The sequence below is a fragment of the Canis lupus genome, chromosome 3 (assembly GCF_003254725.2).
Source record: "Canis lupus dingo isolate Sandy chromosome 3, ASM325472v2, whole genome shotgun sequence".
Lineage (NCBI taxonomy): Eukaryota > Metazoa > Chordata > Mammalia > Carnivora > Canidae > Canis > Canis lupus.
This window is the reverse complement of record NC_064245.1, coordinates 25,896,696-25,922,714: the sequence shown is the minus strand read 5'-3', so window position 1 is coordinate 25,922,714 and position 26,019 is coordinate 25,896,696. Positions and strand designations below refer to the sequence as shown.

Sequence of the window (26,019 nt, the reverse complement as noted above, 5' to 3'; positions counted from 1 at the left end):
CTCATTTTGTTAATGTGTTGTAGAACACTGATTTATGGATATTTATCCAATTGTGTATCCCTGGAATAAATCTCCCTTGATCATGGTGAGTGATCCTTTTAATGTACTGTTGAATTGGTTTGCTACTGTTTTGTTGAGGATTTTTGCATCTATTTCCATTAGTGATCTTGGCCTGTAGTTTTCTTGTGTCTTGGTCTGGTTTTGGTGTCAGGGTAATGTTGGTCTCATAGAAGGTGTTTGAAGGTTTTCTTCCTTTTCTGTTCTTTGGAACAGTTTGAGCAGAATAAGTCTTAACTCTTTTTTCAATATTTGGTAGAGCTTGCCTACAAAATCCATCATCTGGTTCTGGCCTTTTCTTTGAGATTTGATTACTTGTTCAATTTTGTTACTAGTTATTGGTCTGTTCAGATTTTCTATTTCTTTATGGTTCAGTTCTAGAATATTATATTTCTAGGAATTTCTCCATCTCTTCAAGGTTGTCCAATTTGTTGGCATGTAAGTTTTAATAGCAGTCTTTGTAACTTCTGATTTGATTTGGATCCTTTTTAAATGATTCTAGCTAAAGATTTATCAATTTTTAAATGTTTTAAAAGAAGCAGCTCTTGGTATAATTGTTCAATTTTTTTCTCTTCCTTCTGGGACCACTATATAATGCAAATACTTCTTTGGTTGATGTTGTCCAAATGATCCCTTAACCTAGTTTCTTTTTCCTATGTAGCTGGGGTACTACTGCTGTTTTCTATATGGCTTATTCATTCTTCTGTATCCTCTAATCTACTGTTGACTCCCTCTAGTGTATGATTGGTTCTTTTCAAATTTTCTGTTTGGGGTTCTGAGATCATCTACTCTCCTCCTCTCCAGTCTGGTGAGCATCTTTATGACCATTACTTTGAATTCCTTATCAGGTAGATTGGTTATCTCTGATTCACTTAGTTCAGTTATTTTTCTGAGGTTTTATCTAATTCTTTTGTTTGGAGCATATTTCTATGTGTCCTAATTTTGTTGACTTTGTCTTTATTTCTATGAATTGGGCAGAAACTACTTTTCCTAAAGCTGAAAGAATGGTCTCATGTATGGTTGTCCCATGTGTAGACTGTGTGTACCTGGTGACTGGATGGCTGCAGCTGTGGCTGGCATGGGCTGCGGGTCCCATGGCACTTGGTGCTGGGACTGCCCTGGGACTCTCCAAGCAGAAGGCATGCCTTCCATTTTTACAATTATTGGAATACCTCTTTTTTTAAAGATAAAACAGTCATATATTTGATATCATAACAGTTTTTTCCAACATATTCTATCATGAGCTTTTTCTTACAATATTATTCTTCAAAAACATAATGGGGTATATCTTTACTATGCTGTCATTAAAAATTATCTACCTAACATCTAATTTGTTGATCTCTACATAATTCTGTACATCTACATAATTCTGTAACCATCTCTATACATAACTCTAATCACAACTCTATTTAGTTAGGATATATTTTTAGGAAGAGAATTCCTGAGAAATTAAAGATGAGGGGACCTTACTTATGACCAAATTTCTTACCAAAAGATTTATATCAAGATAGAGTCCCTTTGGTAGTGAATGAGAGAACCATCTCACCATGTCCTCATGAACACCAGGAGAGGTCAAATTGGATAAACAAAAACTTGTGTTTGTTTGATTACCGATGGCTAGCTTTCTGACCTAACCTTCTCTCAGGGCCTGTTTCCTTATGCCTGAAAAGAAGTGAGGAGGGTACTAGACTCAATTATTCCTAAGGTATATACAGCACGAAACAATCCCTTTTCATCCTTGCTGTTCATTCTTGAATTATTAATTGCTTACTATCTTAGTTTGCCCTTCTTTAGGAAGCATCCCAAGAAAAAAATTCATAGGTAGATGTGCTCTAATTTAATAAAAACCAGATTTTTTGTAAATCAAAGTTCTAACTTTTTTTTTTAATAGTAGAATTTTTAAAGGTTTATTCTAATTTACAAAGTTTCCTTTAAGTAGCAAATTTGCCTGGTACAGTGAAAACATGATTTAATCATCAAATATTGGATTTTTCAAAAAGCTAGTTACTGTGTAAATGACAAGATATTTAGTTCAGATACTATCTAAGCTATAGTGCACAGATAGCTTAATGGAACATTAACAGGTCAAAGAACAAAACAAAGGTGTCACTGTAATTTTACCTTTTTTTTCCCCTGAAGATTTACTTATTAGAGAGAGGGGGTGGGCAAGCAGGGTGAGGGGCAAAAGGAGAGAGACAAGCAGACTCTCAACCTAGCAGGGAGCCTGATGCAGGACTCGATACCAGGACTCTGGGATCATGACCCAAAGCAAAGTCAGATGCTCAACCACTCTGAGCCACCCAGGCAGTCCTGTGATTTTACTTTTAGATAAACTTAAAGGAGAGACTGATGGGGGGTAGTGTCTGACATGCACACTAATGGTTTTCATAGATTTAAAAGGGTCTCACAAAAAGTAACTCAAAAGACTGGGAGAGCAACCCTCCCCTCTATACTTTAGAGAAATACTGAGAAAGAAGAAATTGTTAAGTCCACCTAACATGGTAATTTCTTATTTCTCCTAGTATTGTTCTTATTAATGCCTTGCATATGTCTTTTTTTTTTGCATATGTCTTCTATGCAAATTAATCATTCATCTTTTTCACTATCAAAGGTTGAGCTTGTTCAGATAGTCATCGATGGAGTCAACTACCTCGTGGATTGTGAAAAGAAGTTGGAGAGAGGTCAAGATATTAAGGTCCCACCACCTCTGCCTCAGTTTAGCAGGAAGTGAACTTTTTCTTTTTCAAACTACAAATAATCTGTCTGCTGGTATGACAGACATCAAGAATTTTTACTCTGAGAGTTTTTATAGACTTGGAAAAATGTAAAATTGTATATCCTATCTTTAAAATAAAACTCTCCTTAATATCCTTAGTTTCCCTGATTTTTAAAATTAAGAATGCAAATAAATCAAATTACAAGTAGCAGGCAAAAATATGTTAAAGCAAGATAAAACATTTTTAAGACCACTTACACACAAATCTAAAAACCTTCCAGTCATCTAGATATTATAATATTAAGACTAACAAAACTTTATGGGCAACATTGGTATATTACTCCTTCATTTTCCAATCATATTTCTGGTAACTAGAGCATCTCTCTTGAGGATGTGGAAATAAATACAACTACACAAATGAGGACACACAGAGGTACTTATTCAGGGATGGATACAGAAAGGGAGAGTCAGCCACCATCACTTAAATTAATACAAGCATACAAAACCATTCCGGTGACAAATGGGAGTTTCAGGTATAACCTGATGGGGTTGTAGGCATGAAGAAACAAAGCAGAACAACTCGAAATAAGGTATCTGATGGAACTGGTTTGAGAAGCATATTTAGCTTTCTTTGGTTGGTCCTGAGTTGGAAGAAGGGTAAAAAAAAATTAGGGAAAATGGCAGTTAAACAGACCATGCCAAATCTCTCAGCTGTTAAGTTAGACAGTGGCTTGGCTTCCTGAACTGGATGCTGCAAAGATTATGAGTTAAAGTAATACTGTCAAATATGGTCTGAAATTGTGTGTTTGTATATATGTGTGTGTGTATTTTATATATATATATATATATATATATATATAATTTTTTATTCATGAGAGACAGGGGGAGGGAGGCAGAGACACAGGCAGAGGGAGAAGCAGGCTCCATGCAGGAAGCCCAATGCGGGACTCGATCCCGGACTCCAGGATCATGCCCTGGGCCGAAGGCAGGCACCAAACCGCTGAGCCACCCAGGGATCCCCATGGGTTTGTATATTTACTCTCTCAAGAGAAATATACAATTTGAGGTCGAATATTGAATATGTGTTAGTATAATTCAAAAGCTAAATTATTCCCTCAGCATGCATATACTTATATCAAATTCTGATATACTTTTACATCCATCATGTGATATCTGGAACATGAAGGGGCATGACAGAAGAGTTAGGGGGAACTCTGTAGGAAGTTGTGAAATTGTGCCACAACATTAAAAAAAAGTGTTTGCTTCAGTGACAGGAATGAGATCAAGTTCTGCATTCTGCAGGTGAACACTATAGGTGCTAGGGTAAACATTAATTGCTGTTCTAAATGTACACATTTGCCTTCCATCCTGCTACACTGAGAAAAAATGAAAAGAGAATGTACTCAGGCTAGTGCTGATAGGTATCACATTAATGTCTGAATGGTAAATTGATGTGTGGTAAAAATTCAGACAAGGAAACTGGAGTCAATATAACTGAAAATATCATGTTAAATATCTTGAATGGGATGGAATGGAGGCTGTTCTATCAGTCAAGGCCTATAGACAAAGGAGATCAGAACTTCATGCAGACTGGCATTCTAGGGACAGACAGATGAGGGGGAGCTAACACTGGTGGTATGGTAGTTGACTCCATATGCACATTGGAATTGCACAAGTCCCAACTCTCCCACCATAGGACATTAAATGATTTACTCAACCTCTATGTTCCTCTGTTTCCTTCGTATATAATGATCACAATAATGACTACCTCATAGGGCTGTTGGGAGCAGAACATTGATAATTGCAAAATGCATTTCAAAGTGCTCAATACATTGTAAGTACTATATAGGGAGTTTTTGGAAAAAGTCATAAAAAGATAGGAACCATTACAGTAATATTACAATAACCGATCTCTGAATATCCCTTAAAACCATGCTTTATGGCAAACCAACAGACCTGACAGTTCCTCTTCTGAAAGGCCTTATAAGAGGTAAATGAAGGCAAATGCCTACAGCTAAAGAAACATAAGCATATAGGAGCTGAGGAGATCAGCAGGGGCATATGCCAACATTATTTTGGTGGGCTTTTTTGTTTTTTTGAAAGAACAGCTGGAAGGCAAGCACTGGCATAAAAATATATGGATACTGACATAGAAAGGAAGCAAGCTTTGTGATCTAAACCTACATGACAACATTTAAAAAGAGTCAATTATCTATTCTTCTCAAGCTATTCCCAGAAACAGAAGACGAAGGAAAAGTTTGAAATTCATTCTACCACACCAGCATTAGCCTGATACCAAGACCAAAAGCACAAAGAAGAAAACCCAGGCCAGTATCTTTGATGAACACATGCAAAACTCCCCAGCCAAACATGAGCACAATCAATTCAACAGCACATGAAAAGGATCATTCATCATGGTCCAGTGGGATTTATTCCTGAGACACAAGGGTGGTTCAATACTCACAAATCAAGCAATGGGATACATCACATTAATAAGAGGGAGGATAAAAACCCTATCATCTCAGTAGATGCAGAGAAAGCATCTAACAAAATACAATATCCATCCATGATACAAACTCTCATCAAAGGGGATTCAGGGAAAACAGTCCTCAACATAATAAAGGCCATATATGAACAACTCACAGCTAAACACATACTCAATGGATGAAAAAATTTTTCCTCTTAGATCAGGAGGATGACAAGCATGTCTACCCTCACCAGTTTTATTCACCATAGTAGTGGACATCATAGCTACAGCAATCAGAGAAGGAAAGAAAAAGCATCCAAAGTGGTAAGGAGGAAGTACAACTATCACTATTGTAGATGACATGATAATATACATACAAAACCCAAAGGTCTCCATAAAAAAAAAAAAAAAAAAACTCCATTAGAAACCAGGAAGAAAGTATCAGAATACATGAAATCATTAAAGTTGCAGAATACAAAATTAATACACAGAAATCTGTTGTGTTTCTACACACCAATAACAAAGTAGAGACTAAGCAAACAATTCCACTTACATCACACCAAAAAGAAAACATCACCTAGGAATAAATTGGACTAAGGAGGAAGTAAAAGACCTATCCTCAAAGAACAAGACGACATTGATGAAAGAAATTTGATGACACAAACAAATGGAAAATATACCATGCTCATGGACTGGAAGAATGAATATTGCTGGAATGTTCATACTGCCCAAAGCAATCTACAGATTCAGAATGGTCCCTATCAAAACAACACTAGCATTTTCTGCCAAACTAGAATAAATAAATTTCCATGAAGTCGAAAAAAAACTCAAACAGCCAAGGCACTCTTGAGAGAGAAGAACAAAGTTGGAGGTATCACAATCTCAGGTTTCAAGATATACTGCAAGACTATAGTAATCAAAGCAGTATGGTACCAGCACCAAAAGAGACCTTTAGATCCAGGGAACAGGACAGAGAGCTTGGAAAAGACCCCATGATCCTCTGGTCAGTTAATCTACAGCAAAGGGGGCAAGAGTATACAATGGGGGAAAGATGGTCTTTTCAGCAAATGGTGCTGAGGAAACTGGATGGCTAAATGCATAAGAATGAAACTGGACCACTTTCCTATACCACACACAAGAATAAACTCAAGATGGATTAAAGAGCTAAATGTGAGGCATGGAGCCATAAAACTCCTAACAGAAAACTTAGACAGTAAAACACTGGACATTGGCCTCAACAACATACTTATGGATAGGTCTCCTCAGGCACGTAAAACAAAAGCAGTAACACACAACTGGGACCTCAACAAAATAACAAGCTTCTGCACAGCGAAGGAAACTATCAACACAATGAAAAGGCAACCTACTGAATGGGACAAAATACAAGCGATATTTCCAATAAGGGGTTCATATCTAAAATATGTAAAGCACTTACTGAAGTCAACATGGAAACAACAAATCATTAAAAGATGGGCAGAACATCTAAATATACATTTTCCCCCAAGAAGACCTACAAATAACCACCAGACACATGAAAAGAATCTCCACATTACTAACATCAAGGAAATGCAAACCATAATCACAATGAGACAGTACCTCACATTTGTCAGAATGGCCAGAATCACACAGACAAGAAATGACAAGTGTCAACGAGGATGTGGAGGAAAAGGAGCCCTCATGCACTTTTGGTGGCAATGTAAACTGGCGCAGTCACCATGAAAAACTATGGAGTTTCCCCAAAATATTAAAGGTGGAATTACTGGATCACCATGTGATCCACTATGAGTTGTTTACCCAAAGAAAACAAGACACAAATTTGAAACGGTATAAGCACCTCATGTGGATAATACTGCAGCATTATTTACAATAAACATGATGTGGCAACTATCTACGTGTCTGTGATAGGTTGAACAGATTAAGAAGTCATCTAAAGGATTCAAGGGACTTCATGACTGCAGAATTTAGACCTAATCAGGCTGAAATCAAAAATCAATTAAATGAGATACAATCCAAACTGGAGGTCCTAATGATGAGGGTTAATGAGGTAGAAGAAAGAATGAGCGACATAGAAGACAAGCGACAAGCTGATGGCAAGGAAGGAAGCTGAGGAAAAAAGAGAAAAACAATTAAGAGCACGTGAGGAAAGCTTAAGGTAAATAAATGATAACCTCAGAAGGAAGAATCTACATATAATTGGGGTTCTAGAGAGTGCTGAGAAGGGCCAGAGGGCAGAAAGCATATTTGAAGAAATCATAGCTGAGAACTTCCCTAACTTGGGGAGGGAAACAGGCATTCAGATCCAGGAGATAGAGGTTTTCCCCTCCCAAAATCAATAAAAACCGTTCAGCACCTCGACATTTAATAGTGAAACTTGCCAATTCCAAAGGTAAAGAGAAGATCCTAAAAGTAGTAAGAGACAAGAGATCCCTAACTTATATGGGGGGAAATATAAGATTAACAGCAGACCTCTCCACAGAGACCTGGCAGGCCAGAAAGGGCCGGCAGGATATATTCAGGGCACTAAATGAGAAGAACATGCAGCCAAGAATACTCTATCCAGCAAGGCTCTCATTCAGAATAGAAGGAGAGATAAAGAGCTTCCAAGATAGGCAGAAACTGAAAGAATATGTGACCACCAAACCAGCTCAGCAAGAAATATTAAGGGGGACCCTGCAAAAGAAACAGGAAGCCCAAAGAAATAATCTGCAAAAACAGGGACTGAATAGCTATTATGATGACACTAAATTCATATCTTTCACTAGTTACTCTGAACATGAATGGGCTAAATGATCCCATCAAAAGACACAGGTTTTCAAACTGGATAAAAAAGCAAGACCCATTTATTTGCTGTCTACAAGAGACTCATTTTAGACCTAAGGACACCTCTAGCCTGAAAATGAAAGGTTGGAGAACCATTTACCATTCAAGTGGTCCTCAAAAGAAAGCAGGGGTAGCAATCCTCATGTCAGATAAAGTTTATCCCAAAGACTACAGTAAGTGTTGAAGAGGGACATTATATCATACTTAAAGGGTCTATCCAACAAGGAGACCTAACAGTCATGAATATTTATACCCCTAATGTGGGAGCTGCCAAGTATATCAATTAATAACCAAAGTAAAGACATACTTAGATAACAATACACTAATAGGAGACTTCAACATGGCATTTTCTGCAAATGACAGATCTTCTAAGCACATCACCAAAGAAACAAGGGCTTTATTTATTTTAAATATTTTATTTATTTATACATGAGAGACAGAGAGAGATAGAGAGTGAGAGAGAGAGAGAGAGAGAGAGGCAGAGACACAGGCAGAGAGAGAAGCAGGCTCCATGCAGGGAGCCCAATGTGGGACTCGATCCTGGACCTCCAGGATCAGGCCCTGGGCTGCAGGTGGTGCTAAACCGCTGAGCCACCCCGGCTGCCCAAAACAAAGGCTTTTAAATGATACACTGGACCAGATAGATTTCACAGATACATAAAGAACTTTCCATTCGAATGCAACTGAATACACATTCTTCTCAAGTGCACACGGAACTTTCTCCAGAACAGACCACATACTGGGTCACAAATCAGGTCTCAAATGATACCAAAAGATTGGATTGTCCCTGCATATTTTCAGACCATAATGCTTTGAAACTTGAACTCAATCATAAGAAATTTAGAAGAAACTCAAACACTGGAGGTTAAAGAGCATCCTATTAAAAGATGAATGGGTCAACCAGGAAATTAGAGAAGAATTAAGAAGATTCATGGAAACTAATGAAACTGAAGATACAACCATTCAAAATCTTTGGGATACAAAGCAGTCCTAAGAGGAGAAATGCATCACAATAGAAGCCTCCTTCAAAAAAACTGGAAAAAACTCAAACACACACGCACCTAAAGGAAGTGGAAGAAGAACAGCAAATAAAACCTACACCAAGCAGAAGAGAGATAATAAAGATTCTAGCATAACTCAATGAAATAGAGACCAGAAGAACTGTAGAACAGATCAACAAAACCAGGAGTTGGTTCTTTGAAAGAATTCATAAGATAGATAAACCAGTAGCCAAAAGACCATGAACAGAAATTTCACAAAAGAAGACATAGACATGGCCAAGAATCACATAAGAAAATGTTCTGCATCCTTTTCCATCAGAGAAATACAAATCAAAACCACAATGAGATATCACCTCACACCAGCGAGAATGGTGAAAATTAACAAGACAGGAAACAACAAATGTTGGAGAGGATGTGGAGAAAGGGGAACCCTCTTGCACTGTTGGTCAGAATGTGAACTGGTGCAGCCACTCTGGAAAACTGTGTGGAGGTTCCTCAAAGAGTTAAAAATAGAACTATCTTGTGACCCAGCAATTGCACTGCTGGGGATTTACCCTAAAGATAAAGATGCAGTGAAACACCGGGACACCTGCACCTCAATGTTTATAGCAGCAATGTCCACAACAGCCAAACTGTGGAAGGAGCCTTGGTGCCCACTGAAAGATGAATGGATAAAGAAGATGTGTAATATATCTTCTGTGTATATCTATATACAATGGAATATTACTCAGGCATCAGAAACAACAAATACCCACCATTTGCTTCGACGTGGATGGAACTGGATGGTATCCTGCTGAGTGAAGTAAGTCAATCGGAGAGGGACAACCATTGTATGGTTTCACTCATAAGGGGAATAAAGAAAATAGTGAAAAGGATTATAGGGGAGAGAAAATGCGTAGGAAATACCAGAGAGGATGATGGAACGTGAAAGACTCCTAACTCTGGGAAGCAAACAAGGGGTGGTGGAAGGGGAGGTGGGAGCGGGGGATGGTGTGGCTGGGCGACGGGCACTGAGGAGGGCACTGGACAGGATGAGCACTGGGTGTTATACTATATGTTGGCAAATCGAACTCCAATAAAAAAAAATACAAAAAAAAAAAGACGTCATATAGAATATTACTCAGCCATAAGAAATGAGATTTTTACCCTTTACAACAGCATGGGTGGATCTAGATGGTATTTTGCTAAGTGAAATAAGTTAGAGAGCAAGCAAGTAGTACCATTTGATTTCACTTGTGTGTGGAATGACAAAAAGAAATGAGTAACAGATTCATAAATACAGAAAACAAACTGTTGTTGTTTGCCAAAGGGGAGGTGATTATGGAATCAGTGAAATAAGTGATGTGGATTAAGACTTACAAATTTGCAGTTATAAAATAAAGTCAGGAAGATGAAAAGTACAGGAATGGGAACATAGTCACAAGAAAAAAAAAAAAGGTTTTGAAACCCAGCATCCCAAACAGCATAATTATTATTAACAGGAAGAATTAACAGAGTATCTCCAGTACAGGAAGTATAGCTAATATCTTTCCTTTTTGTAATATTTTTACCTAATTCATTTGTCACCTTTGCCATTCGTTCTACTCATCAATAGCAAAATCACATTTGCATTGAATATTAGTTTGCCACAGACTTTAATTATCTTATCTACATTTGAAACTACTGATTTATAAGACTATTTGACCTTTATTGTATTATAAGGAATTATTCATCTGTAACTTTCCTTTTTAAGAACAAGATATTCATAACTAAAGACAGGCATTTAATAACCAGGTCTACAATGAAATTTCTAAACACTCAATCTGGCATCTCAATTCTTGTTGAAATCTCCATATTCATTAAATATCCTTCCCTGACTGTTCCTCATTTTTCAGATCATGTAACAGCATCTAAATTGGATACAAGAATATTCTTTCTCCTCAAGCATTGCCAAACATTTGATAGATATAATCCTGTTTGCAGAAGTTGTGGCAATTTAGACTTTTGCCACAAAAAATAAGCATACTAGCAATGTTACAGTGAAAATAAAAGGTGTTTGATGTGAAAGTAAGTCTATTGAAAGAGATAGACTTGTAATTATTAAAATTCTAATTGAATGTCCTATCTCCCAGGCAAAGTAGTCATAGCATGCAAGTAGTTCCTATTTCCTACAGTTCAATCAGTATTCATGAAGCAATGATGTGAAAGAACATTGTTCTTAGTCATGGGATCTTTTTAATTTGCTATACTTCATCTGAAGCAGAATGCAGATAAAGGAAGCTTTGATGGCTAGGAAATCATTCTGGTTCTCTTGCATGGGGAAAGAGAAACCTGTGTCCTTCTCCTTGACTTCGCTGCTACACTATCATCATAAGTATGTCTGTTTATGGAGACTTGGTTATTCTCCCTCAGGCCAAAAGTCATATAAGAACATATTTTGGAAGCAGACACAAGTTGTTTTGAGGTCAAAAGATCTGCCATAAACTCTGGCTCTGCCATTATTCAACTATATGAATAAGGGCATTTTTTTTCATAGTCTTATTCTTTTTCAAATTTTATTTTATTTTTTTAAAAGATGTTATTTATTCATAGAGAGAGAGAGAGAGAGAGGCAGAGACACAAGCAGGCTCCATGCAGAGAGCCTGACGTGGGACTCCATCCAGGGTCTCCAGGATCACGCCCTGGGCTGCAGGCAGCGCTAAACTGCTGCGCCACCAGGGCTGCCCTCTTTTTCAAATTTTAAATTCCAGTTAACAGTGGAATATTAGTTTCAGATATAGAATTTAGTGATTTGTCACTTACATACAAAACAGTGCTCATTACAGGTGTCCTCCTTAATACTTATCACCCATTTAACCTCACTCTGCCCACGTTCCCTCCAGCATCAGTCTGTTGTATGGTTTGCCCCCCCCCCACTACATTCATCTGTTTTGTTTCCTAAATTCCACACATGACTGAAATCATATGTTGTCTTTCTCTGAGTTATTTCCACTTAGCATAATACACTCTAGCTCAATCCACAACATTGTAAATAAGATTTCACTCTTTTTGATGGTTGATTTTGAATTTGAATGAAATTGTAATATATTTATATCATATATAAATGTAGTTTCTTAGCTCCATTTATCAGTCGATGGATATTTGGGTTCTTTCCATAATTTGGCTGTTGATAATGCTGTTATAAACATCAGGGTGCATGTATCCCTTCAAATCAGTATTTTTGTATCCTCTGGGTAAATACCTAGTAGTGCAACTGCTGGGTCATAGGGTAGTTTTATTTTTAACTTTTTAAGGAAAGCTCCATACTGTTTTCCACAGTGGCTGCGCCAGTTGCATTCCCACCAACAGTGTAAAAGGGTTTCCCTTCCTCTGCATTCTTACCAACATCTGTTATTTCCTGTGTTGTTAATTTTAGTCATTCTGAGAGATGAAAGGTGGTATCTTATTGTAGTTTTGATTTGTATTTCCCTGATGATAAGTGATGTTGAGCACCTTTTCATGTGTCTGTTAGTCAATTGTATGTCTTTTTCAGAGAAATGTCTTCTGCCTTGAATTATTTGGCTTTGGATTATTGAGTTCTATAAGTTCTTATATATTTTGGATACTAACCCTTTATCAGATATGCCGTTTGCAAATACCTTCTCCCATTCCGTAGACTGCCTTTTAATTTTGTTGATTGTTTCCTTCGCTGTGCAGAAGTTTTTTAACTTGATAAAGTCCCAATAGTTTATTTTTGCCTTTGTTTCCCTTGCCTCAGAAGATGTATTTACTAAGAAGTTGCTATAAGCAAAGTAAAAAAGGTTAGTGTTTGTGTTCTCTAGGATTTTGATGGTTTCTTGTGTCACATTTAAGTCTTTCATCCATTTTATGTTTTGTGTATGGTGTAAGAAAGTGATCTACTTTCATTCTGCATGTGGCTCTTCAGTTTTCCCAACACCATTTGTTGTAAAGTCTTTTTTCCATTGGATATTCTTTCCTGCTTTGTCAAAGATTAGTTGACCATATAGTTGTGGGTTCATTTCTGGGTTTTCCATTCTGTTCCATGGATCTACATGTCTGTATTTGTCCCAGTGTCACAGTGTTTTTATCACTACAGCTTTGTAATATAACAAAGTCTGGAATCGTGATGCCTCAGCTTTGCTCTTCTTTTTCAAGGTCGCTTTGGCTATTCTGGTTTTTCATGGTTCCATACACATTTTAGGATTCTTCGTTCTAGTTCTTTGAAAAATGCTGTTTGTATTTTGACAGACTAATTAAATGTGTAAATTGCTTTGGATAATAGAGATATTTTAATAATATTTGTTCTTCCAATCCATGAATATGGAATGTTTTTCCATTTCTTTGCGTCAATTTCTTTCAGAAGTGCTTTATAGTTTTCATAGTACAGACCTTTCACCTCTTTGGTTAGATTCTTTTTAACTTAATAGAATCTTGATTTCATTTGTAAAATGGAGGTAATTCCTGTCTCACAAAGTTTTTATGATGAATAAATAATAAGGCAGTGACTTTTTTTGCAGTAACTTATGTAGAAAAATTTTGTATTAGAATCCAGTACACATATAGGAGTATATAGATGTATAAATATACAACCCAAATAAGTTTCACATAATAATTATCTTTATTAATTGAAATGCACTATTTCTATTCTATAGTTCCTATTCCCTTTGCTTTTAAAAAACACCTGGGGTATATGGAAGGAAGATATGCTTACTAATCTCATAGCCCATGCTGGAGGGGCAGGGATCATTGGGAGACTTCTCTAAGAACAGAAGAACTGGTGGGCACCATTTCTTTCCTCTGCCCCCCAGACTAGATATACAGACACCTGCAGGAAACTGCATTCTCCACCTCGCTTACTAAGAATTCACCCTGCCCATGGATAGGTCTGTGGATTTGCCCTCTCCAATATAGCCACCCTCAGCAGGAGTTTTGAGCAACTGCAGGTCCTTTCCCATAACAGATGTTTGTGGACCTTACTGACACAAATGCCCCACCTCTGCACTCCCCTGTAGAATCTCTTCTAGCCCTGCAGCAAGAGTTTTCTAAAACAGTTTCAGGTCCCTTCCTGCAGGAGATCTATGCAAATCTTGCTAAGACTCTATGTCCTGCCCTCACATTCTCCTGCAGACCTGCTCCCTCCAATCACCCTTGGCTAGAGCCCATCCAAAGCACTGCCATAAGCCTGGCACTGTGCAAGTAGCCCTGGCAGGGATGAGCACTCTTCCAAAAGATTCCTTCCCTGGGTGTAGAGGGGGAGATAATTACCCATACCAGTGTAACCCTGTCCCTAGCAGTGGGCTGGGAATAGATATCTGGTCTGAATGCAGGTCCTATCTACCAACCACAGCTTCTCGGGGGACAACCATAGGTAAAATATCCTGCAGTTCAGTCCTCCTGCAGCTCTGGCAAACACCTGCTCTGACTCAACTCACCCCCAGTGGCTCCAGACTGGATCAGTAACAACACAGGGACTTAACCCTGTCTCCAATGGGCAAAGAGAAACATTGCAGGTAGCTGGCATGAAGACAAACATGGCTCAGCCACAACAATAGGATGCATGCAACACACATAGGAAACACCCAAGTGCAGGTTTTGGTGAACAGGTGACATTGCACTGCAGAGCACTACAGGACCTCTTCTTCATAAGACCACTGCTTTCAAAAGCAAAAGAGACAAAAACAGACACAAAGAGTTAGACAAAATGAGGAGACAGAGGAATATATCCCAATGAAAGAACAGGACAAAATCACTGCAAGAGAGCTAAATGGAGATAAGTAATATGCTTGACACAGAATATAAAGGGTGACCATCATAAAGATACTCATTGGTCTTGAGAAAACAGTAGAGAACCTTAGTGAGATCCAGACAGACCATAAAAAAGAACCAATCAGAGATGAATTTAGTAAGTGAAATATAAAATACACTAGGTGAAATAAATTGTAGACTAGAGAAGAATGGTTGAGCAACCTGGAGGATAGAGAGATGGAAAGTAATCAAGCTGAAGGGCAGAGAGAAAAAAATAATAATAAATGAAAACACATTTTGGAACTCAGTAACACCATCAGGCATGATAATAATGTTCATATTACAGGGATCCTAGAAGGAGAAGAGAGAAAAAAGGGGGCAGCAAATTTATTAGAAGAAATAGATGAAAACTTCCTTATCTGGGGAAGAGAACAAAGATCCAGATCCAAAAGGTACACAGAGCTCCCAATAAAATCCATCCAAGAAGGGCTACGCCAAGGAACACGGATTAAAATGGCAAACAGTAGTGATAAAGAGAGAATTCTGAAAGCAGCCAAGAGGAAAGGAAACAGTTACATACAAGGGAAAGGCTATCAGCTAGTTTTTCAGCAGAAACTTTGCAAGACTGAAGAAAGTGGCATGATATCTTCAAAATGCTGAAAGGGAGAAACACCTACTGCCAAGAATACTCTATACTCTATCCAGTAAGGCTATCATTCAGAATAGAAGGAGAGATAAAAAGAAAAGAAAGGAACAGAGAAGAATTATAAAATCAACTATAGGGCAGCCCGGGTGGTTCAGCGGTTTAGTGCCGCCTGCAGCCCCGGGTGTGATCCTGGAGACCCGGGATGGAGTCCCACATCGGGCTCCCTGCATGGAGCCTGCTTCTCCCTCTGCCTGTGTTTCTCATGAATAAATACATAAAATCTTTAAAAAACAAAAACAACAACAACAAAAAAACCCACAATTATACACTGAATAACAAAGTGGCAACAACTATGTACCTATCAATAATTACTTGGAATGTAAAGGGACTAAATACCCCAATCAAAAGACACAGGGTGACAGAATGGATATAAAGGAAATACTCATCTATATGCTGCCTATAAGAGACTTATTTCAGACCTAAAGACACATGCAGATGAAAAGTGAAGGGATGGAAAAATACTTATCATTCAAATGGAGGTGAAAGGAAAGCTGGGGGTAGCCCAGGTGGCTCAGTGGTTTACCGCCCCCTTCAGTTCAGGGCCTGATCCTGGAGACCCCGGACCAAGTCCCACCTCAGGCTCCCTGCAAGGAGCCTGCTTCTCCCTCTGCCTGTGTCTCTGCCTCTCTCTCTCTCTCTCATGAATAAATAAATAAAATCTTAAAAAAAAAAAAAAAGGAAACGAAACACAATGATCCAAAATTTTGGGGATGCACCAAAAGCTATTCTTTTTTTTCTTTGGGTAAGAAAACCCAAAAGCAGTAGAAGGAAGGAAATCATAAAGATTGGAGCAAAAATAAGTGAAATAGAATCTTAAAAAAAAAAAAAAAATCTAATAATGAAACCAGGAGCTGGTTCCTTGAAAGGATCAACAGAAATGATACACCTTTAGACAGACTCTTTAAAAAAAAAAAAAAGGACTCAAAATCAGAACTGAAAGAGAAATATCAACACCAAAGAGATACAAGAGAATTTATGAGAAATTATATGCCCACAAATTGGACAACCTAGAAGAAATGGGTAAGTTCCCAGAAATCTATAACCTCCAAAAACTGAATGAGGAAGAAATAGAAAATTTGAACAGACCAATTAATGAAATTGAATCAGTGATCAAAAAACTCCCAACAAAAAAAGAGTCCAGGATCAGGTGGCTTCACAAGTAAATTCTACCAAACATTTAAAAAAAGTTTCTTTCTTCTCAAATTATTTCAAAAAGTAGAAGAGAAAGGAAAGCTTCCAAATTCCTTCTGAGGCCAGTATTACTCTGATATCAAAACCAGATAAAGACACTATAAGAGAACTACACAACAGTACTTCTGATGAACACAGATGTCCAAAAATCAACAAAATAACAGCAAACTGAATCCAACAATACATCAAAAAATCACTGACCAAGATCAAGTGGGATTTATTCCTGAGACGCAAAGGTGGTTCAATATTTTCAAATCAATCAACATGATATATCACATCAAGAAAAGATAAAAACTGTATGAGTATTTCAATACAGAAAAAGCATTTGACAAATTACAACTTCCATTCAAAATAAAAACCCTCAATGAGGGATGGATCCTTGGGTGGCTCAGCGGCTTAGTGCCTGCCTTTGGCCCGGGGCGTGATCCTGGAGTCCAGGGATCGAGTCCCGCATTAGGCTCCCTGCAGGGAGCCTGCCTCTCTCTCTGTGTATCTCTCATTGATAAATAAATAAAATCTAAACAAAACAAAAAAAACCCCCAATAAGTAAGTTTAGCGGGAACATACCTCACGATAATAAAAAGCCATATTTGAAAAACCCACAGCTAACATCATATACAATGATAAAAACCTGAGAGCTCTTTCCCTTAAGATCAGGAATAAGACAAGGATGTCCACTCTCACCACTTTTATTCAACATAGTACTAGCCATAGTAGTCAAAGAAAAGAAATAAAATACATCCAAATCGGAAGTGAAGAACTAAAACCGTTACAACATGTAGATGCCATAGTATACAGAGAAAACCCTAAATACTGCACATGCACACAAAAAACTACTAGAATTGATAAATGAATGCAGTAAGGTTGCAGTATACAAAATCAATATACAGAAATCCATTGCATTTCTATACACTAATAATGAAATGGAAGAGAGATTAAGAAAACAATCCTATTTACAATTGTCCCCCAAATAATAGAATACCTAGAAATAAACTTAACCAAGGAAGTTAAAGACCTGTACTCTGAAAACTATAAAACACTGATGAAAGAAATTGAGGATGACACAAAGAAATGGAAAAAAATCCTATGTTCATGGGTTGGAAGAACAAATATTGTTAAAAGTCTATGCTACCTGAGGAAATCCACATTCAATCCTTATCAAAATACTAACAGCATTTTTCACAGAATTTGAACAATCCTAAATCCTGAAATTTGTATGGAACCATTAAAAAAACTCAAATGGCCAAAGCAATCTTGAAAAAGAAGAACAAAATTGCAAGTATTATAATCCCAGATTTCAAGATAAACTATAAAGCTGCAGTAATCAAAAACAGTATGATGCTGGCACAAAAATAGACACACAGATCCATGGAACAGAATAGAGAGCCCAGAAATAAACCCATAATTATATGGTCAATTATTCTTTGACTAAGGAGGCAAGAACAAGGAATGGGAAAAAGTCTCTTCAACAAATGGTGTTGGGAAATTTATATGCAAGAACAAGGAATGGGAAAATGTCTCTTCAACATATGGTGTTGGGACAATTATATGCAAAAGAATGAAAGTGGATTACTTTCTTATACACAAAAATAAACTCGAACTAAGGATTCTAAATGTGAGACCTGAAGTCATAAAAATCCTAAAAGAAAGCACAGGCAGTTTCTCTGACATTGGCTGTAGCAACATTTTCTACGCCTGACTCCTGAGACAAGGCAAACAATAGCAAAAAGAAACTATTGGGACTACATAAAAATAAAAAGCCTCTACAGAGCAAAGAAACAGTCAACAAAACTAAAAGACAACCTAATGAATGGGAGAAGATATTTGCTAATAATAAAGGTGTAAATTCTGATAAAGGTTTAAATTCCAAAAAATATAAAGAACACAAAAACACTCATTTGAAAAGATATATGCACCCGTGTTTGCTGTAGCTTTATTTACTATTAATAGCCAAATTAGGAAAGCAGCCCAAGTGTCCATTAATAGAGGAAGGGATAAAGATGTGGTACACACATAGACGATGGACTATTACTCAGCCATAAGAAAGAATAAAATCTTGCTACAATATGGATAGATCTAATAGTATAACACTAAGTGAAAGCAGTCAGAGAAAGATAAATTTTGTAGGATTTCACTCATATATGGAATTTAAAAGACACAGCAAACAAAGAAACAAACAACCAAGAAACATCCTCTTTACTGTAGAGAACAAACTGATGCTCACCAGAGGGGTGGTGGTGTGGAGGATGGATGAAATAGGTGAAGGGGTTTAAGAGTACACTTATTGTGATGAGCACTGAGTAATGTATAGGATTGTTCAATCAGTACACTGTACACCAGAAAGGAATGTAACACGTATGTTAACTCTGCTGGAATTAAAATTTTTAAAAATACAGTAAGTCAAGAGAGATCATATGATGCAAAGAGTAAATGATAGTGACCATGAAAATATATCACCGAGATCTTCTCTTGCGGGGACATACTGACAACTCCAGGTACAACCCCTCTGGATCAAACATCATGTTCATACTGACTCCAGGCTTCCTGTACTCTGCTTTCAGTTCATAAACGAGCAAGGCCCATTCCTGCCTTAGGACACGCAAGCCTCTTCTAAGAGGCAGGAAGATGCCCCCCGTGGGCCTGTGTGAAACTTTCCTGGACCTGTATTGTAGCCTGGGACTTTTCTCCTTTCTTGTTCAGTATCATGTTTTGAACGTATCTCCCTTCTCCTGCTCCCTCCTATAAATAGCACTTGAATGTTCAATCCTGCCATGGCACCTGCTTCCTGATACAGATCCTGATCCAGATACAGTTGATAATCTTGTTTAAGGCCTTTGGGTTCTTCTTGATACTTTGTCAACTTGTCCTATGTCATACGGAGAAAGGAATGTCATGTATTTATTTCCTCTTTAAAAAGTTCTGTCATTTTGGGCTCATGTATTTTAAACTTATTACATGAATTCCTATTTAGAATTTTTAAGTTTTCTTAGTGGATTTATATATACACTCTCTGCATCATATGGACTTCTAGGAGAAGCTTTCTGTGGCTTCTATGGATCTCCCTTCTAAGGAAGATCTCAGAAAAGAGGGGAGGGTAGTGGTATGAACTAAATATCCATTGTTGCAACTGGTATTTCTCTTTAGCCTCTTCCATCATCCTTTCTAAATTTCCCTCATTTCAAACTATCACCTTGGCGCCTTACCTTCTGTTGTGAGCAAAACCTTTAGTTCTAAGGCCTTGGCAATTACATCCTTCTTGGGCTGGGGTTGTTTTACATTGTTACAATACAAGGAAGTACCAGGTGTCCAAGTGGATCACCTGGGTTCCACACCTATTTCTCCTATCCCATTGTGTAAAAAGCAGCTCTATATCTCCTATCAGGATTATCCGTTTCACAATGATGATTCCCATTCTCACCTGCTGGTCCCCAGACAAAAATCTCGTATTCCTTTCTGAATGTCAAAAGTATTTTAGAACAGCTTTTTAAAATTTAAAATGGAATAAAGACTAATTTTTTAATGTGAGATGTATAGCTATTAATTTTAATAGAGGAAAACTTTGGTATAAATTATGGAATATCTACTATATTTTTAAAAAAGATCTTATTTATTATGAGAGAGAGAGAGAGAGAGAGAGAGAGAGAGGGGACAGAGACATAGGGAGAGGGAGAAGCAGGCTCCCTGTGGGGAGCCTGATGTGGGACTCAATCCCAGGAACCCGAATCACAACCTGAGCTAAAGGCAGATGCTCAACCACTAAGCTACCCAGGTGCTGCTATCTACTGTATTTAACTCAATAATCATGGTAGAAATGAAATACCATCTTTCAACATTAAAAATACAGCTGACCCTTGCACAATGTGAGGGTTAGGGGTGCTAATCCCCTACACAGTCAAAAATCCACATAAAACTATTGACTCCAAAAAAAAAAAAAAAAACAAAAAACAAAAAACTTTTGACTCCCCAAAACTTAACTGATAGGCTGATAGCTTATCCAATTGACATATATTCATATTTTATATGTATTATGCAACATAATGAAACTAAAAAGAAAATCATTAAGGAATATAGTACTTTATCGAAAAAAATCCACATATATATGGATCCATGCGGTCCAAATCCACACTACTTAAGGGTCAACCAAATTTATTTTTCTTATATATGTAGAGAGATCTCTACAGGGGCTTGTAATTTTATTAAGAAATGATGCATATACGAGGGAATCCTCAAAACCTCAAGAAAGAAAGGTAAATAAATTACTGTCTGAGAATTAAACTAGAAAAATCTGCACATAATGATGATTAGTCATCTGGAAGACCAAACGAAAGAACTGTGAATCTACAATCAAATGATTCAGGAAAGAAAGCCAAATTAACTAATTTTATCCTTTCTGTAAAAAACAAACAAACAAACAAACAAACAAACAAACCTGTGTGAAAAGAAGGCAAATGGTTATCATGGAAACGAGAAAAGTGAGAGGTCCCATCTGGTGGACGTGCCTTCACATCGTCGAAGAGAGCCATATCCAGTTGCTAGGAACAGCTAAGTGTTCCTGTTCTGTCCTAAGGTAAGGAAGGGGTTAAATTGTTTGACCTCTTGCTTTGAGCGCATATGTTCACTGAGTCACTTATCCTAGTGCTACGAAAATACCCATACCAGATTAAAAAAATACCTCAAAGATTAAAGAGGTGCACCACAATCATCTGTTCTTTCTGTAAGAATAAATTATGTTTGACAATGAGTAAATCAGTTTGAGAGATATAATTATGGAATTGTAAAAGCAGGATTTAAGAGGATATGGCGTACACATACACACCACAATGGAATATCACTCAGCCATAAAAAAGAATGCAATCTTGTCATTTGCAACATGGATGAACCTAGAGGGTATAATGCAAAGTGAAATCGGTCAGAGAAAGACAAATACCATATGATTTCACTCACAAGTGGAGTTCAAGGAACAGAAAAAAGAAACAAGAAACCAGACTCTTATTATTGAGAACCAGTGGTTGCCAGAAGGAAGGTGGGAGGGGTAGGGAGGGGAGGGAAACAGGTGAAATAGGTAAAGGGGATTAAGAATATACTTATGATGAGCACTGAATAATGGATAGAATTGCTGAATCATTATATTGCACACTTGAAATTAATGTAACACTGTATGCTAATTATACTTGAATTTAAAAATATAAAATTTATATTTTTAAATATAAAACTTAAATATAAAATATATTTAATATTTAATTTTCAAATATAAAAATCATATAAGTTTATATAAACTATTAAAATTTTTATTTAGTTTTATGAATCTTAGAGTTACAGTGGAAATGCAGTGAACTGATTCTGTCATTTACTTTTTTTTAAAAAAAAGATTTTATTTATTTATTCATGAGGTGGGGAGAGAGGCAGACACAGGCAGGGGGAGAAGCAGGCTCCATGCAGGGAGCCCGATGCAGGACTTGATCCCAGGACTTCAGGATAATGCCCTGGGCCAAAGGCAGGCACTAAACCGCTGAGCCACCCAGGGATCCCGTCATTTACTTTTTAACATATACATCAGACTACTTTTCAAAAATGCATTTGACTCATACAGGCTATCTATATATTGAATCTGAAGATAAGGGACAGAAATGTTATATTTTAGTATCTCCACAAAATCTTTGTTTGCACAGAACTCACTTGTATAAAAGCAGCTCCGAAAATAGAAATCTCTTTTGCATGATATACACGAGGTCAAAAAAGAAAACACTGGGTTCCTGGAATGCAAAAGCTGTGCTTCTGAAGACATGGGCAAACATGCATGGAGTAGACAGACAGACATGTAATTTGCCATCATGGCCTGAATCATTGGGAACTCATCAGTACTGATGAGGCACTAACTACATTCCGGTGCACCTCAATCAGAACCAGATTATACCATTAAAATTAATGAAGCACTAGGAGACTTTAATGAGTAAAACAGGGTTGGTTTTAAAGTCTTCTATGCACTTTATTCATTTCACAACAATTTGGTTGACAGTGCTATGACATTTCTCTCTTGTAAACAGCTAAAAAGTTTGTTACTAAAAATTTAAGTAACACATTATATTCAACAAACTCCCTGGCATAGTTTAACATTCACTTAAATGGTCTAACACTTTAGTTTAATTAAAACAGATCAATTTGTCTTTTGCCATCCTGTGTGTGTTTTAATAGACACTAAATAATTGTTCTCTCTGATCCCAAGGTTTCTCATTATACTGATGAGATGTTTTTTGCTCTTTCAAGCTGCTATCACCTCTCCAGCCTGTTTTTCCTCTTTTCTAGAAACATATTCATCATGAGTATGTGTCAGGGAAGGGTGGTTGGGGATGGGGAAGGAGTCCAACCACCTCCAAATAGGGCTTCATTATGAGATTCAGAAGAAATATGAAACTGAGAAGGACAGATGAATATTTTCTAGGTATTAATATTTAGTATGAACCTGAGAAATAACAGAATGAATTGTTAGGCAACCATAGGAAAGTGACATGGCCATATCTCTGAGCACAGGAAAGGGACCAAACATTTCAAATCCTGGATCCAGTTTTGACAGATTTAATGTTACTCTCTTCATATCTTAGTTTTCCCCCAAGTGTAAATGACTATCACTGTTCATGAGTATTAGTATGTAATGAGTACTACCATTCATAACTATTCGGGAAGTTTGAGAGCATAAAATGTGTAATAAATAGAGGGGAAGGGGTCAATGCTTTGTTCTCCAAGAAGAGCACTTTCTAAATTCAAATTGGTAACTGATTTTTCTTTATAAGGGAAATTATACACAGGTAACAACTTGATTCTTAAATTTAAGAACAGCTCCTTAGAATTGTAAATAAAAGATGTAAAAATGAACTTCAAGAGAAGATGAAAGTACTGTTAAAGGTTAAATATCAGTTTTTCTGATATTTCATGAGAGACACAGAAAAAGAGAGAGAGTGGAGAGAGAGGAGGGGGGGGGGGGGCAGAGACACAGGCAGAGGAAGAAGCAGGCTCCATGCAGGGAGCCTGACGTGGGACTCGATCCCGGGTCTCCGGGATCACACTCCGGGCCGAAGGTGGCGCCAAACCACTGAGCCACCGGAGCTGCCCTATTTTTTTAAGTTGTAGTAAAACATACATAAAATTTACCATTCTAACCATTTTAAGTATACAGTTATATGGCACTAAGCACGCTTTCAGTGCTCTATAACCATCACCACCATCCTAAATATGTTTGTAAAACAAATACCCAATACAGGAAAAGCAGCAATACTTGCAGACTGAAGAGTGTGCAATCTAGTTTAAGAGAAGTTCCACTATCTGGTTTGCTCTCCTGCTTCAATACACATTGTTTAGATATCTAAAAGCAACATATACCCAAGGTAACTAATGTTCTATTTGAAAGCTTGCTAGTGATTTCCATATTGAGCTGCCTTGGGCACAACTCGACACAATTCCACATTTGCCCTCCATTTATTCCTTGGGGTATTATGGGCATAAGTGTTTTTCTGGGGGTATGGACTGTGCCCAGTCCGTCTTAACAGAGTTCACCATCATATGTTCACATCTTCCGGGATATGTACAATATGATTTTATACATTTTCCTCGTCTATAAATATTTCCTAAAATATTTGTGGGATCTCTCTTTTCCCATGGACATTTATTTTCTATAACAAACCTTTTGGATGGTTAGTTTTTTCCTACTATGTGATTCTCTTAAAGGAGTTCACCCAAAGCCGTTCATTAATTTTTTACCCAGAGAATTATAGGTAGATTTCTTACGGTAGTTACTAAATCTGTACTATACATTTTGGTCACTTGGTTATGTTCACTTTCATCCTTTATAAAGTATTACCTTAAATTCTTCTCTCCCTCTGTGCACACACCTCATTTACACAAAGCCTTTCAGCTTACTGGAATAATGATTATTTCTTTTTTATTGACTCCTCCCCATCACCTCCCTAATCTCCCTCTCCAGTTGTCTGCAACACAGTCTACTGTAAAGTTTTCTAAGATCTCCCAGGAAGAATGAATTTAGATTCATTCTTATTCATTCTAGTAAAGATTTCTGTAATCTTTATTACCAGAGTAATTTCTTAATTACTGTCTTACCAGTGGTTTACCAGGCTGCATCTTACCCACACACGTTTTTGGTTATTGAGAGCCAAGAACTCTGTCATTTTTACCTATCTGACATTTAAGAAGGTACTGGCATACAGTCGATATCAAAAAATGCTTTCTCCTCACCTACCCCATTTTAAAGAATTCCATATATAGACTTCCCACTGCTCCCTTTGAAGGGACCATCTAGGGCCCAAATCAGGTAAGACTTCCTCAGACATAAGAGGAGAAGCAGAGTAAGTACTCCCTTCAGAGAAGAGAGCTTGGAAATCTTACCACTTATACGCAATTTAGGTTTAAGTATTCATTTGAAGCACTTGACACTGTAACCACTAAAAAGAATGATTAGGAACTCGAACTTGAGAGATACACCAGAAGAGAGTTAGAGTCAGAGGGCCACCTCCCTTTTGTGATTAATATTCGCAACGCTATTCTTACTCATGTTTAAACAGAATATGAAAAAGATTTAAACTTTTTCAGGGGAGAATACTGATGTCCTATTACTCCTATTCCTTATTGTTAAGCGACCTCAAGCAACTTCTCCTGTTAAACACTTCAGATACCATTTTTTTTACTTCTGAAATTAAGCAGTACTGCTTGTAACTTGTTACTGAGAAAACCAACACTGCCAATGAAGAAATAAAAACACCTGGCCATCTCCATGTGTATGTCAGGTAATAAAACTATTGCTAGTAATGTGGCAATCACTTCTCTGATACTTTACTAACCTGTAAAATAAGATTTTTTAAAGGTATGTATTTCTATAAATCTGTATATTTGGAAATTCTCATGAGCAGTCTCAAAACTCATGGATTTAAAAACTCTTTAGCAAAATAGACGAAAACAGAGAGGGAGACCAACCATAAGAGACTCAACTCTAGGAAACAAACTGAGGGTTGGGGTGGGGGGGGAGGGTGTCGAAGGAAGGGAGGGAGGTGATGGGGTAACTGGGTGATAGTCATTAAGGGCACTTGATAATGATCACTGGGTGTGATGTGCAACTAATGAACCACTAAATTCTACATCTGAAACTAATAATACACTGTTAATTAAATCAAATTTAAAACATCTTTTAAAACTAATAAAAATTCTAAATGTAATTCATATTCATTAGAGTATTTGTAAAATGATGCTGAAAGAATTAAAAAGGGACTCTTAATTTCTTACCCATTGGCCTTATTGTAAGAGTTCTAAAGCACCTTAAAAGATTGATTTTTGA

The 26,019-nt window shown here is 37.2% G+C and overlaps 2 protein-coding genes across 4 annotated transcripts in view; one reads left to right on the top strand and one right to left on the bottom strand.

Annotated features, from left to right (window-relative positions):
• CKMT2 (creatine kinase, mitochondrial 2) overlaps nt 1-2,927 on the top strand; it is a 31,644-nt gene extending 28,717 nt beyond the window's left edge. For all 3 annotated transcript variants that reach the window (XM_025438164.3, XM_049108315.1, XM_025438163.3), the window contains exon 10: nt 2,669-2,927. In XM_025438164.3, coding sequence (XP_025293949.1) covers nt 2,669-2,788 — 120 coding nt within the window. In that variant the 3' untranslated portion in view covers nt 2,789-2,927. The remainder of the gene's footprint in view (nt 1-2,668) is intronic.
• Nucleotides 1-26,019, bottom strand: part of LOC112653859 (uncharacterized) — a 37,379-nt gene that overhangs the window by 5,645 nt on the left and 5,715 nt on the right. The window contains exon 2 of the mRNA XM_049108119.1: nt 21,112-21,244. Coding sequence (XP_048964076.1) covers nt 21,215-21,244 — 30 coding nt within the window. The 3' untranslated portion in view covers nt 21,112-21,214. The remainder of the gene's footprint in view (nt 1-21,111; nt 21,245-26,019) is intronic.